The sequence below is a fragment of the Podarcis cretensis genome (assembly GCF_951804945.1).
Source record: "Podarcis cretensis genome assembly, chromosome: 2".
Taxonomy (NCBI): domain Eukaryota; kingdom Metazoa; phylum Chordata; class Lepidosauria; order Squamata; family Lacertidae; genus Podarcis; species Podarcis cretensis.
Window position 1 is genome coordinate 97,077,533 of NC_137171.1, and position 13,500 is coordinate 97,091,032.

Consider the following 13,500-nt stretch of genomic DNA (forward strand, 5'->3'; position numbering starts at 1 on the left):
GAACCTAAAGGAAGGCGCAGGCGCAGGATGGCGGCATTCCTTTCCCTAGCCGGGCTCCTGTCACGTGACGCTCACTCCGCCGCACCGCCCTCTTTTTTCACATTTTCGGCGATTTGTGAATGGGCGCGAGCCGACAGCTCCTGCCAATGAGCTTGTAGCCCGGCCTCCCAAGCGGCCCGCCTCCGAGAGACCCTTGTTCTCCATTGGAGGGAATGGATGTTGACCGCAGGCTCCAGCCAATTGGAAGCCTATGCGCCATCGGGATGGGCGGGCCGTGGGCGGTAGGGGAAGACGGGTTCTGCCAGCGCGTGTGTGGAAGTGCGTGGTCTTCGATCGGGTCGGTGGGTGAGTGTTGGCCTGGGCTGGTTGCCGAGCCTGGCGTTTTTCGTAGTCTTTTAGAGCGGGGATGGAGCTGTGTGGAAATGGAGGCTGTAGCCGACAGTAATACGCGTACAGACACACATGCACACACACCAACATACACAGAGACATGCGCGCACATATCCACACACTTATAAACACACAGACACTTATCCATGGCTAAAGGGAGCTGGAGGGGAATTTGTAGCAGCAGCAGCAGCAGTCTTTTATGCCACCCTGTGTTGGGATGGCACCATGTGTGTTTAGCTCTTGGCTTTTCGACAGGCATGCCCATTGATGTGTGTGTCAGAGAGTAAGTGTGTAAAAGCAGCAGGTTGTACCTTACTGCGGACTCCTGAGGCACTCGCCATTTAGAAACATGTTTGCTGTGTTCTCTGTGAAATGGAAGCAGGCTTTATTTGAGGCTCCCAACTCACTATAGATGTCAGAGGCAGCAATGCCTCTGAATATATCAGTTCCTGGTGTGGGGAAGGGGCGTCGCCAATGGGGAAAGTGATATTGGGTTCATATCCTATTTGTGGAATTCACATAATAAAAATGTGGCTGGCGATGCTGAGGTTAGTTAGTTAGTGGTTCCAAGTTTTTTATTTGCTAGAAGATCTGAAGCACTTTTTTAAAAAGTAAAGCTCATGTATCCCTGAACTCCCAATTAAAGTTTGTATGCTCTCATTTTGTATTTTTATGTTGTGAACATCCGTGTGATCTTTGGATGAAGGCTGGTGTACAAATTTATTCATTTAATAATAATAATAAATATTAGGATATCCCTTGGCTTATATATATGTACATGAACAGGGGTCTCCTTCCTTTGTCCCAACAATAATGTTATTCAGTTAAAATAATCATGGTTGTGAAATGCTCATAAATGTGTGATGGCATCATAATACCATAAAAAAGTAACTGGGGGTCTGTACACTAAAATGTGCTTTCAACCAGGGCAAATCATATGCCCAGGCAAATTGGAGAGTGTCATCTGAGATTCCAGTGCATCATATGTGTCTCAGAGCTCCCTGTGGATACGTGGCACAGATGAGGGCATCTGTATACAACAAAAATAAACAAGCTGGTGGGGGAAGTAACTGTCGGTGCCCACACTGAAATGTGCTTTGGGCCGCCTCAGAGCATCCCCCAGGAATTCCTGTAGAATTGTTGATCTGTTAGGTGAACAGAGGTCTCCTATCAACTCTCTCTCACCACCTTTAACCAAATACAGTTCCCAGGATTCTTTGGGGGAAGCCATGACTCTTTGAAGTGGTGTGATATTGCTTTGAATGTATAGTGCAGATGGGACCTACTATACTAAATGTGCTTGAACACGGGTGTATTGTACTGCTTCCTTTCTTCTTCTAGCTCCACTGTCTCACCAGATGCTCCAGAGCCTGATTGAACATCTCCAACTCATGAACACTCTTGATAACATCATCTGTTTCTGCAGTGTGCCCTACTTTCCTTCATCTTTGGCAAATAGGCCTGTCATCATAAAATGTCTCCTGCGCCCAGTGGCTCTTTCCACTCTGTCATGTGCTGTGACTCCATTCCCTAGCTCTCATAAGCTCTTGTTTCAGATCTGCTTGAACTTTTGCATCTCCCTCTGTATCTTTTTTCCCAACATACTTTCATTGATTACTCATATCAGTCATGTCAGCATTTTCCATCTAGTGTCTTCTTCAAGGTATTAGCTTCCAATCTTCCCATCCGGAAGGCTCTGATGCAGTCATGTTCCTGACAACATTGCTGTGTAAAAGCTGTATTTTGTTTATGATTTCTCAGAAGCTTGATGGCATTCTCCTTAAAACCCTAGGAAAGTGTTTTCCCATTTTGCCAAAGAGGCAATTTTAATTCCCTATGAATAGCAGCATCCTACACTCTTTCCATAGACCTTTTCTTGAGCAACTGCTCTTTGTCCTCAGTCCTACTTACTTCCAGTCATTTAACCGCTCCTAAGCCTCAAAGCATATTCCCTCAAACTTTGAGTAAAGTCCCAAAATCTTGAATACAGTGGTGCCTCGCAAGACGAAAAGAATCCGTTCCGCAAGTCTCTTTGTCTTGCGGTTTTTTTGTCTTGCAAAGCAAGCCCATTAGCAGATTAGCGCTATTAGCGGATTAGCGGATCAGCTGATAAGCGGCTTAGCGGCTTAGAAAAAGGGGGGGGGGAAGGGGAAAAAAACCCGCAGGAACTCGCAAGAAATTTTCGTCTTGCGAAGCAAGCCCATAGGAAATTCGTTTTGCGAAGCACCTCCAAAACGGAAAACCCTTTCGTCTAGCGGGTTTTCCGTCTTGCGAGGCATTCGTCTTGCGGGGCACCACTGTAAAACCTTTGCTTTAATTCACACAGGATGCACACTTCAAACATTAACCCCAGCCCATTGAAAGATCTATTCTACCATCTCCTTTTGATCTGATAGTCATTAATGTCTCTGCTTTCTGCCACTTGCACAACTCATGTAACCCAAAAATGGATTGCCAAATAGCTTTACATCTCCCCAAAGTTACTGTTTCCTTGTGTATTTTCCCCTGAAAAGGTAGAACAGCCTGGGAGGGTGCTCCAAAGACATTGGGTAGTGTTTATGAGATTTGGACCCCGATGGCTGGGCCTGTACCATGCTGCTTCATCACCAGCATTATTACAAGTGGTGTTCTTGATGTCTCTGAGATGGTTGCCCTGTGCTTTAGACTCCTCAGGCCTTTTCATGGTGCCAGATATGATGCCTCAGGGTCCTACAATTTTAGGATGAGGGGTGGGCCCCACTGCAGTCACCCTGGAGTCAAAGCGGGGGGGGGGGGAATCTCCCCCTCATAAAATTTACAAAACTATTTCAGACTGCCAGGAAATGGACAATTAGAAAAATTAATTAACAGAAATCCATTTATCATACTCAGGTGTTCATATGTCACTGATATTCTCTTATGTTTGCTCAGAGGGTGATTCTTTTATTTTCATGACATAATTTTTCAGGCAGCACCTTTGGCTTGTGAACAGTATTCAGCATGATAACTCCAGCGTTTGAACTGAGTCAGGATCCAGATTTTCTTACAATAACAATCAAAGTACCATATGCACGAGTTTCAGAGTTTGAGGTCTATTTTGAAGGGAAGGAGTTCAAGTTTTATGCGAAACCGTACTTTCTCAGGTAAGTAACATCACTTCATTAGGTTGAGTTTAATTGCTTATGTATTGTTTGTCACATTGTGTTAATAAGCGCTTCCCCACTGTGTTTCTGGGGGCAAGTTTGCTCATTTGTGTGTGAGAGACAGAAAATCCTTAATATAGGATACATTCCGGAATCACATATTGGCTGAATTCAGTCTGTGGTTTGTTTTGAGAATTATCCTGGGACCCACAGTGGTACAACCCTGGCTTATTAATCTAGCTGCTTTGTGCAAACTACAATAGCCTGTATTCAAATGAGATGAGAAACTGGTTTGTTCCAAACCATTAATGAACACTTCAGATTTCCTCCTTATTTGTGCAGAAGAGGGAGAAATAGAATGTATGAGCCCAAGGCTTGCTGTAGTACGTTGTTTGGTTTCAGCTGTGTGCTTACACTTCACCCTGAAGACTTTCTGTGAATGTGTTCTATACACACATTGTAAATGACACCTCTGGCATTTATATAGTGTTATTTTGAATGTTAAAAACACCTCAGTATATTCTTGCAATAGCTCCTTAAGAGGCACCAGTATTATTTCTATTATAGAGGGTGGGGTGAGACTTATCACTTTGTGATTTCATGGCTGAGGTGGGATGTGAACTAGCTCTTGTTTCTGAATTTTATTTTTTTTCTCCTGGGTTTTCTCCTATATTAGATACCAGCATGGGCATCTGGAGTAACACTCATGCTTGTTGAGCAAGTCTTCTCAGTGGACAATTAGTATTTATTAAAATATTGAGAAAGCAGGAAAGACTCTAGGCAGGACTTGAGAGGGGATAGGGCCTTAAGGTCATGCATTCACCATTCTGCAAGGCACACGGCAGTTACCAGTGTGGTGTAGTGGTTAAGAGTGGTAGACTTGTAATCTGGGGAACAGGGTTCGTGTCTCTGCTCCTCCACATGCAGCTGCTGGATGACCTTGGGCTAGTCACACTTCTCTGAAGTCTCTCAGCCCCACTCAACTCACAGAGTGTTTGTTGTGGGGAAGGAAGGGAAAGGAGAATGTTAGCCGCTTTGAGACTCCTTCAGGTAGTGATAAAGCGGGATATCAAATCCAAACTCCTCTTACCTAATCTGTCCTTTTCTGCCTTCATTCTCTGCTCTTCTCTCTACCTTACTCAAATCGCACAGCTTCCAATTGGGCTTTCTTTTGCATTGAAGTGTACATGGAAGGAGGTTTTCTAAAGCTTTGAACCAGTCCCTGATTTCCTATCATCCTTACCCCTGCATCAGATATGTAATTAAACGCCTTTAATTCCACCTCTCCCAGATTGGCTCTTCCAGGAAGAATTGTCGAGGATGGGAGAGAGAAAGCATCGTATGACGACACAGGTTTGTAATTCTTTTTAATTAAATATCTTCATTTGGAAGAAAGTGTGATATGCAAGATTCCTCTGCTGTTACATTTGCTTCCACTTCTAGCAGTAGTATAAAATGAAGATAGCTGTCCTGGTTGTTTCAGAATGTTTTGCTTCGTAGAGATAAGTGGGATGGTTTAGGTTTGCTAGACGGAAGACAACGATGCTTCCCATGTCACAATTTTCTTTGTGCAGAGAGCGTCAAGCGCAGCCTTATCTAGTGGAATGTGTTGCATGACAAATTATGAATTTGGGAAGAATGTTTTGTGTCTGTTCCCCATCTTCTTAGCTTGGGTTTTTGGACTGATCGAGCAAGACATGTAGTAGATGTATTTAATTTGTGCCTCTCATTTGCAATATGGAAGGTGGTGGAAGAAAGCAAAAGCCACTTGCCCTCGTTCTGTTTGAAGAGGGGCCTTTTTGAGATATATGAGGCCTAGATGTGGAACTGCATCTTGTGTGACTTCCAAATCTTTCCACTGGGAGGGTGTGCAGATCCTCCTTTTGTAAGTTAGGATGGGAGCTGAAAATGAGCTGTAATCACCCGTGCTCCTCTTTTTCTGCTTTATGAATGTGTGAAATCATTAATGAATGGGGGCGCTGCACTTGCAGGCCTCTGTCCCTGGAGTAATGCAAGCAAAAATGAGAGCAGGCAGGGTTTTGTTTTTGGTTTTTTAGTATAGTCTGGCCAGCAGTTTTGCTATTGCTTTTCGAAACACCCTAGTAGTAGCTTATCCGGATAAATGGGGAAATGCCTTTTGTTAACTCAATCCTTTTCTTTCAAGGGGTTTTTACAATCCATCTTCCCAAGGAAGTTCCCGGAGAGAATTTTGATGGGCTAGACATGTTGACAGCTCTGTTAGCGCCAAAGAAATCCAGATCTGCAAAACCTTTAGTCGAAGAAATGGGTTTGTATAATTTTAATTTTAAAAATGGCTCACGGGTTCATTCTCTCTCCCTCCCTCCCTATCTAAGTTCAGAGAAAGATGAATTTATGTGCTAGATGTTTTACTTTCACTGCTTCCTGCAAATAGGAATTTAATGCTTTACATAGGCTGATAATGCTTCTGGTTGTTCATAGAAACACAGGAAGCTGCCTTTAATGCCTTCTTGGTAATTGCACCTGCCCTGTGGGAACCCGCCCCCGCCATCAGATGTCAAGGAAATAAACAACTTTTTGACTTTTAGAAGACATCTGAAGGCAGCCCTGTTTAGGGAAGTTTTTAATGTTTGATGTTTTATCATGTTTTTAATATTCTGTTGGGAGCCGCCCAGAGTGGCTGGGGAGGCCCAGTCAGATGGGCAGCATAGAAATAATAAAATTATTATTACAGTGGTACCTCTGGTTAAGAACTTAATTCGTTCCGGAGGTCCGTTCTTAACCTGAAACTATTCTTAACCTGAGGTACCACTTTAGCTAATGGGGCCTCCCGCTGCCGCCGTGTGATTTCTGTTCTCATCCTGAGGCAAAGTTCTCAACCCCAGGTACTATTTCTGGGTATACGGAGTCTGTAATCTGAAGCGTCTGTAACCCAAGGTACCACTGTATTGCCTTCCCCAATCAAGTGCTGTCCAGATGTTTTGGCTGCTCCCTTTATGCCTTACTATTGGCTATGCTGGCTGGGGGCTGCTGGGAGTTGTGGTCCAATCATGCCTGGAGATCATTGAGATCGAGGGAGCCAGATCAACACTAACACACTAAGGAATGTGTTTAGTGTTAACTCTGGAGTCGTACCTTGGTTCTCAAATTTAATCCATTCTGGGATTCTGTTCAACTCCCGAAATGTTTTGAAAACCAAGGTGCAGCTTCCAATTGGCTGCAGGAGCTTCCTGCAGCCAATTGGAAGCTGTGTAAGCTGCCTTGGATGTTCGGCTTCCAGAAAAACGTTTGCAAACCTGAACACTCACTTGCAAAGTTCGGGAGCTGATTTGTTCTACAACTAAGGCGTTCTACTACCAAGGTACCACTGTACTTGACCAAACTCCATCTGAAACCAAAGGGGCACATTGGTTGCCGGATGTGAAATATATTGGCATTATTTTCAGCCCCCCTACTCCACTATTAATTTCCCCATATATTGCCCAACACACTCTTTGATCTTGCCATTGAGAACTAACCTCACTTGTCATTTCCGGGCACCACTTCTGGATCCCTGGTGTGTGTGTGCAGTCGCATGAAAATAGAAGACGCATCAGTGGGGAGTTGGGAGTATATACACATACTTCATCATAAACCTAAAAGTAGAATTCATTATAGTGAACTGGGCAGATTTATGTTTGATGTTGGCCAAGTACTAATCCTGTCTTTTGCTCAATATCAGTTTTTCTGGTTCTTAGGTTTATATCTCTGTCTTTTCACACAAACAAATGTAGCGTATGTATCCCAAGTGAAGGTTCACACGTTCCCGCAGTATTAAATGACATGGTTAGGGCCTCCATCACACAGGCCTCATGAATCTTGTGGCTTCCACTGTGTGGATGATCTGGGAGGCAGGGTGAAGCAGCACGATTCCAGTTTCCAAACTGGGGGCTCTGGTGGTGCCTTGTGGAGTTTGAGAAGAAATTTACTGATAGGAAGATTTGTTACCTTTTTGTTCCCCCACCCCCCACCTGACCTCAAAACTTCAGGTGCTGAAAACCAAGAAGAGGAGGAGGAGGAGGAAGAAGAGGAAGAATTTGACTGGGAAATTGAACAGACTCCTTATGTGGAAAGCAAAGACAGCCCCTTATGTTCGCCTTGCACCTATGGATTTGGAAATATGAAATCGGGAGTTTTCAGACGTCTTCAGGTATGTTCAGGTATTTAAAAACAAACAACAAACCCATCAACTCTTCTAATAGGCATAGCTTCTTCCCTCAGTCCCCAATCCAGAATGAAACTTGAAACGCATTACGTATCAGCGTGAAGGAAATCCTCATGGTGTTGCTATTGAAATGGAATAAACCCAACATACAAACATTGATATCTGGGTGGCTTCCACAAATGTGTGATGTCAGGGCAACATAGCTGTTCACATTCATTGGGTAGCATTCAATGAAGTTTTACTCATAGGAGACCCGTTGAAGTTGGGGCCAGCTTAGTCACGCTCATTAAAATCAATGGGTTGAAACTTAGTTGAATACCATCCATTCTTATAAGCAAACAATATGTTCGGAACCACCTTGAGGTTGGGCAGTGGCCCATTTGAAACAACCCATACAATGTGAGCCTTAACCTATAAAGCGAAATCCTCTGTCCTTAACTTTGGCAGTAGGTCCCATGGAATAAGGCAAAGGGAGGCTGCTTCCATTGTTTTCTGCTGCGTTCTCTCCCATAGCCTAGAACCTTGTGGAGCAGCTTTTCAGAGAGCAAGACACCACAGGAGGTAGTGAAAAATGCCTTCCCACTCTAGTTGTCTAGCAGGAAGACTCTGAGCTGGAGTTCCGTTTGTGAGAACTTTGAATCCAAACGCTTGCAGTGATTAAGTGGCAATCATTACAAAAGGTTGTGCGTTCTGATCGTAAGTGCCCCTTTTGCTGACGCCATGGAATTTCTGTATAAATCCCCACGTGAGTGCCCCTGGGGTTCATGATGCTTAATTGTGCATGATTTTGCATTGCGTAATTGGCCTGATGAAAAATTTTCACATTTAGGGGAAGGTAGCCCATCTAGGTGAAGGAAAACTCTGATCCTAAACCTCCATTGCCTTATAGGCAGGGGGTCCAGCTCCTGGGGGCCGAGCCCTTTTGCATCCCCCAATACCTTTGGGGTGGGGGCCACCCCCACCCCCCATGTCCAGAAAGCATGGAGCTGAATGTGGCACTCCTCCAGTGTCCAGCTCCTTCACATCCTGCTTCGGAGGGGAAGGAAGGTTGAAATAGCCTCCTGGTGGTGGCAGCGCTAGCATAAGGAGGCTCCGGCCAGTCAGCAGGCTTGCACCTTGGGGAGGTCGCTTTGGTGCTGCTAATGCAGCGATTTGACTTCACCCCCAAATACTCACTCCATTGTCTCTCTAGACAGATGGATGCCAATGTTCAGGGGATTTCCATGGTCTGAGATAGTGTGTCTTCAGTTGAAATTTGTGGAAGATGCTTAGCAGCCTGTAACGATGAAAAATGACAGTTACCGTATTTTTCGCCCTATAGGACACACCGGCCCATAGGACGCACCTAGTTTTCAGGGGGGGAAATCAAGGAAAAAAATATGATTCCCCCCCCCCCCCCGCAGCTCTGGGAGCAGCGGACAGGCTGCACGCAGCCTGTGCACTACTCCAAGACCTTCTTCCTGCTTTTGCGGGAGGTGGCGTAATTCCCCCACCTCCCGCAAAAGCCCACAGGAGCAGCGCGCGACTCCTGCGGGCTTTTCGACCAGGAGGGAGAAGGGACTGAAACGGCCAGTCCGTCCCTTCTCCCTCCTTGGGGAAAAGCCCCCAAGAGCTGCACGCTCTTTAAAGGCTGCGTGGCTCTTGCCGGCTTTTCTACGAGGTGGGGGAATTCCCCCACCTCCTAGAAAAGCCAGCAGAAGCTACACAGCCGCTTTAAAGAGCGCCCGGCTTTTGCCTGCTTTTGCGGGAGGTGGGGGAATTCCCCCATCTCCTGCAAAAGCCCACAGGAGGGAGAAGGGACGGACTCAGCCAGTCCGTCCCTTCTCCCTCCTTGGGGAAAAGCCTGCTTTCCCCACCGCCAGCCTCCAAGCCGGGTTGGAGAGTAGCAGGAAGGCTTCGCACGCCTTCCCACTGCCCCCCATCCTCTGGGGCTGGCCGTGGGGGAAGCGCTGCTTTCCCCCACCGCCAGCCTCAAAGAGCAGACTCTCCTGGCTTCAGCAGAAGCAACGCGAAGCCTCCGGAGCGCAGGCTTTGGAGGCTTCGCGTAGCTATCGCTGAAGCCAAGGAGCCTGCATCCGCCCCATAAGACGCACACACATTTCCCCTTCATTTTGGGAGGGGGAAAAGTGCGTCTTATAGGGCGAAAAATACTGTAAATATAAATCTTAGAATCGTGTTGTCTCTTCCTAGGTGCTGCAGGCTTGCTTGGTTTTTTTGTTTTTTTTTGTTTTTTGTTTTTGGGAAAAAAATACATGATTTTCTCTGTATAAGCAAAGAGAAGAATCCACACAGCGCAGTTCTGTGTGAAGAATACAATGCAGGAAATGAAAGTATTGTGTTAAATGAACTGTTCAGCTTTCTTCATTATGGAAGCAGTGGGGTTCTGTAAATACTTGTTCTCAGGCTCCTGTTTTCAAACTTGTTTAGGAGTAATGTGAAGGTGCTTCTTGCGGGAGCTTGCAATATTTTCAAATAGACTATAACCACGGGTGGGCAGATACCAGCAGAGGTGGTTCCCTCGGACCTCAAGCTCCTTGACCATTTTCAGTAGCAGCCTCATGTAGAGCTCGTTGCATAAATTCAATCAAAGTTTACTTGGAATGCAAGCGACTGGGGCCAGGCAAACTCAGTCCATAGCTAGGCATAGTGCTATTGCTGGGTGTAGACTCCCTTTACCCCGATACCATCTGAGTCTCCATTGTCAGCTTTGATTTGAGATGAACCTCACAAGTTTTCTGCCTAAACCTTTAACAAAGTCAACCCCCCCACCTTTACAGGTTTGCTTATTCTTTTGTGGTTGTCTTTGCAGGATGAACTTAATGATGTTATTGATATAAAAAATCCAGACGTGACCTCTGCAGCTGAACGCAGAGAGAAAAGGCTGGCAGCAGAAGATGCCAAATTTGATCCTGATCATTACCTGTAAGTCCTTGCATATGGCGTGTTTCTGCAATATCTGGTTGACCATCTTGTCATCATTTAATAGAAAGTGGATCGAAGAGGCCTATTTTTTAAATAGGAAATGAGTGGTTTCCGTATCTCCTACTATTTTGCTTTATGCTGCATTTTAGACTCTCTTTATGTATAATTGCCACGGAAGCTGATGACTGATATGATTCAGGTTTGGTTTTTCTGAGACTCTGTTAGAGCCAAAGGCCAGCTGAAATTCAAGCTGAGTAGACACAACGACTGCAGAACGTCGTCAACATAAGGAACCCCACGACTCTCTGAAATTACCTTTCTTACTCCACATAATAGAGTATAATAATCTTGAGTATAGTACTCTAAGGTGTAATAGGTGCAATTGATCCACTCCGGCCAAGAGAAAGAAACAGGGTTTTTGCTGCATATTTAAGCTGTTCGCCCTTGAGAAATGGGATAATAACTTACATAAGAGTTGCCTCTATATCAAGTCCACTGGTCCATTTATTCCAGTATTGTCAACAATACTGACAGTAGAGATTGCTTCATTAAGGCAAATGAGGCACTGCTCCACCAACCTTAGTCCCTCCCCCTCAGCCAGCTCCCACCTGTCTGCCTTCTTACTTAGAAGCAGCTCAGGGTGAGACTGCCTGCTTGTTTCCTCCCCCTTCGCGCCTTGCATGACATCTTTGGGAGGAGAAAAGGCTGAGGAGTAAACCCTTCCTTAGTGGAGTCCCTAAGATGGTTGGATGGTGCCTGGTATGCCTCCTTCCAGCAACTCCTGCAGCCAAGCTGGTGCCAAACGTATTGCTCTGATTTATTTTGGACCACATCAGCGAGGCCAAGAGGGAAGTCTTGTCATCTGGGCAACCCTGGACCTCCATACAGACCGCCCAGGCTGCACCCAGAGAGTTCACTTCAGTGCTGCTAATGCAGCAGAAACAACGCAGGAGGCAGCAGTTATGATTTACCAATCTCTGCAAGCCACAGCAGGGGCTGTGATTCTCCAGTGGTTTGACTTCACCCCGTGAGGCACACTCCATTGTGTCTCGCAATAGATGGAGAGCCCCAATGTTGCTCTTGTAGAACTTGGCAGGGAGGATGATGGGGATGAAACTAGGATTAGTGGACTACATCTGTTCTGTCTGCCTACATTGTGTTCTACTCGTCTCAATGAACTGCAGTCACCACTGCTACCTGGCAATACCTGGCGATTGAACCTGGGTCCTTTTCCAGGCAAAGCATGTGGTCTACAGCTACAGCCCTTCTCTCATATCTCACTGTGTTACGGTATTTAGTTGCACAGACAAGGGGTGGGTGGAACAACAGATGTGACTCTCTAACTTTGTAAGGTGGGGTATATTTAAACCTGCACAAAAGTCTATACCTTCCCTTCTCTCCATCCTCCATTCCGGTGAGCAAAATATAGCTCACTTGCATCATCCCTGTAGCAAGATACACAAATCTCAGGTGGGTCTGGGAGTCCTGCACCTCTAGGTGTGTAAACCTTTGCATGCTACTGAGAAGCTTAAGGAAATGATGATTACGTATTATGATTATTTGGCAACATACACGAACTCCTAATTTTGGACCGTGATGCAGGAATCCTTTTATCTTTCCAGTGCTGACTTCTTTGAAGATGAGACTATTCACCATCTGTTGAAATATGAGCCTTGGTGGGTTAAAGCCTCTAGAAAGAAGATGGATTCCCAAGAAAGCCATCCTTTGAATGAGAGCAGACAGGCAGTAATTGGTAAGACCCCACTTTCCAGATCTTCTGTGGATGTTGATGGACAGCTGCAGGCCTCTTTAGTGGGTATTTTTCAACCAGGTATTTGCTCTCCTTTGCAAAAAAGGAGGGACTATGCAAACATCCCACCCCTTCTTTTTGAAAGGACTGTCAAATGTTTGCTTGAGATTTTATGGCACAAAAATAACAGAGAAAAGAACCGTTGGGAGTGAATTGCTGCTTTGCTCTTCCTGTTTTCCCAGAACCCTTCCTTTCACTCTCCCAGGCCAAACAAGAAGCCTGAGAACCCTTAGAAAGGATCCTAAATATAGGCAACGTTTTCATGCTTTTTGGTTTCTCAGTTTTGGAGCTGGTCTCATATACTGTGTGGTGTGACTGGCGTTGTTTCTGCACAACACTGGACCAGTCCCACACTCTGCCTAGCAACAAAGTGAGAATATCTTAAGCGGAGAAGGGTCAGTGCACAACACTCTTAAGAGGGGCAAGAACCCATTTTCACTGTATTTTCCTAGTGTGCCCAAGCAGCCTGTTAAGACCACTGCACATTTATGAACATATAAAGTTAATGAAATCTATTTGCAAATTCAAATTTTTGTTTGACATTTGTCTTAGCGGTTGAGTCAAACAGCGACTGTGCTTTCATTTTGTTGCTGCTGTGCTTTGACTAAAAGCCATTTTCAAATTGGGTGATACTGATGAATGTGTCTTTTTGCTATCTTCCCTTGGTTAACTGTACTGAACGACAGTATTAAGGACTGCTTTATCTGCCCTTCTATAGTTGAACCATTGACAGTAGAAGTACTTTCTGTTCTTGCCAGATATCTCGTGGTGAGGAAAATTAAACTTGTACTATTTAAAGAAATCTTAAAAGCAAACCGTTACTAGCTTTTGTTTGTAAAGGCATTTTGGGTTGCAAAATCTGAATAAGAAGCACACATTAGAAAGTTGTTGTTGTTGCTGCTGCTGCTACTGTTGTTAAAATCTGTATATGGCCTATACCTGCAGGTCTCAGGATGGTTCACAAGATAAAATTACAATATAAGCACATAAAATACATAATAAAAATAAGAACAAAAACAACCCAGTAACATTCCCTCAACACATTTTGTTAGGGGGAGTGTTTACCAATGGAA

The 13,500-nt window shown here is 45.0% G+C and overlaps 1 protein-coding gene across 2 annotated transcripts in view; it reads left to right on the forward strand.

Moving 5' to 3' along the window:
- The first annotated feature begins 208 nt into the window (after nt 1-208).
- SHQ1 (SHQ1, H/ACA ribonucleoprotein assembly factor) overlaps nt 209-13,500 on the forward strand; it is a 58,564-nt gene continuing 45,272 nt past the window's right edge. The window contains exons 1-7 of one of the 2 annotated variants that reach the window (XM_079963133.1): nt 209-345; nt 3,338-3,512; nt 4,804-4,865; nt 5,677-5,799; nt 7,520-7,680; nt 10,505-10,617; nt 12,240-12,370. In XM_079963133.1, coding sequence (XP_079819259.1) covers nt 3,370-3,512; nt 4,804-4,865; nt 5,677-5,799; nt 7,520-7,680; nt 10,505-10,617; nt 12,240-12,370 — 733 coding nt within the window. In that variant the 5' untranslated portion in view covers nt 209-345; nt 3,338-3,369. Of the gene's footprint in view, nt 350-3,337; nt 3,513-4,803; nt 4,866-5,676; nt 5,800-7,519; nt 7,681-10,504; nt 10,618-12,239; nt 12,371-13,500 lie in introns of both variants that reach the window. The other variant, XM_079963134.1, reaches the window with a different exon arrangement.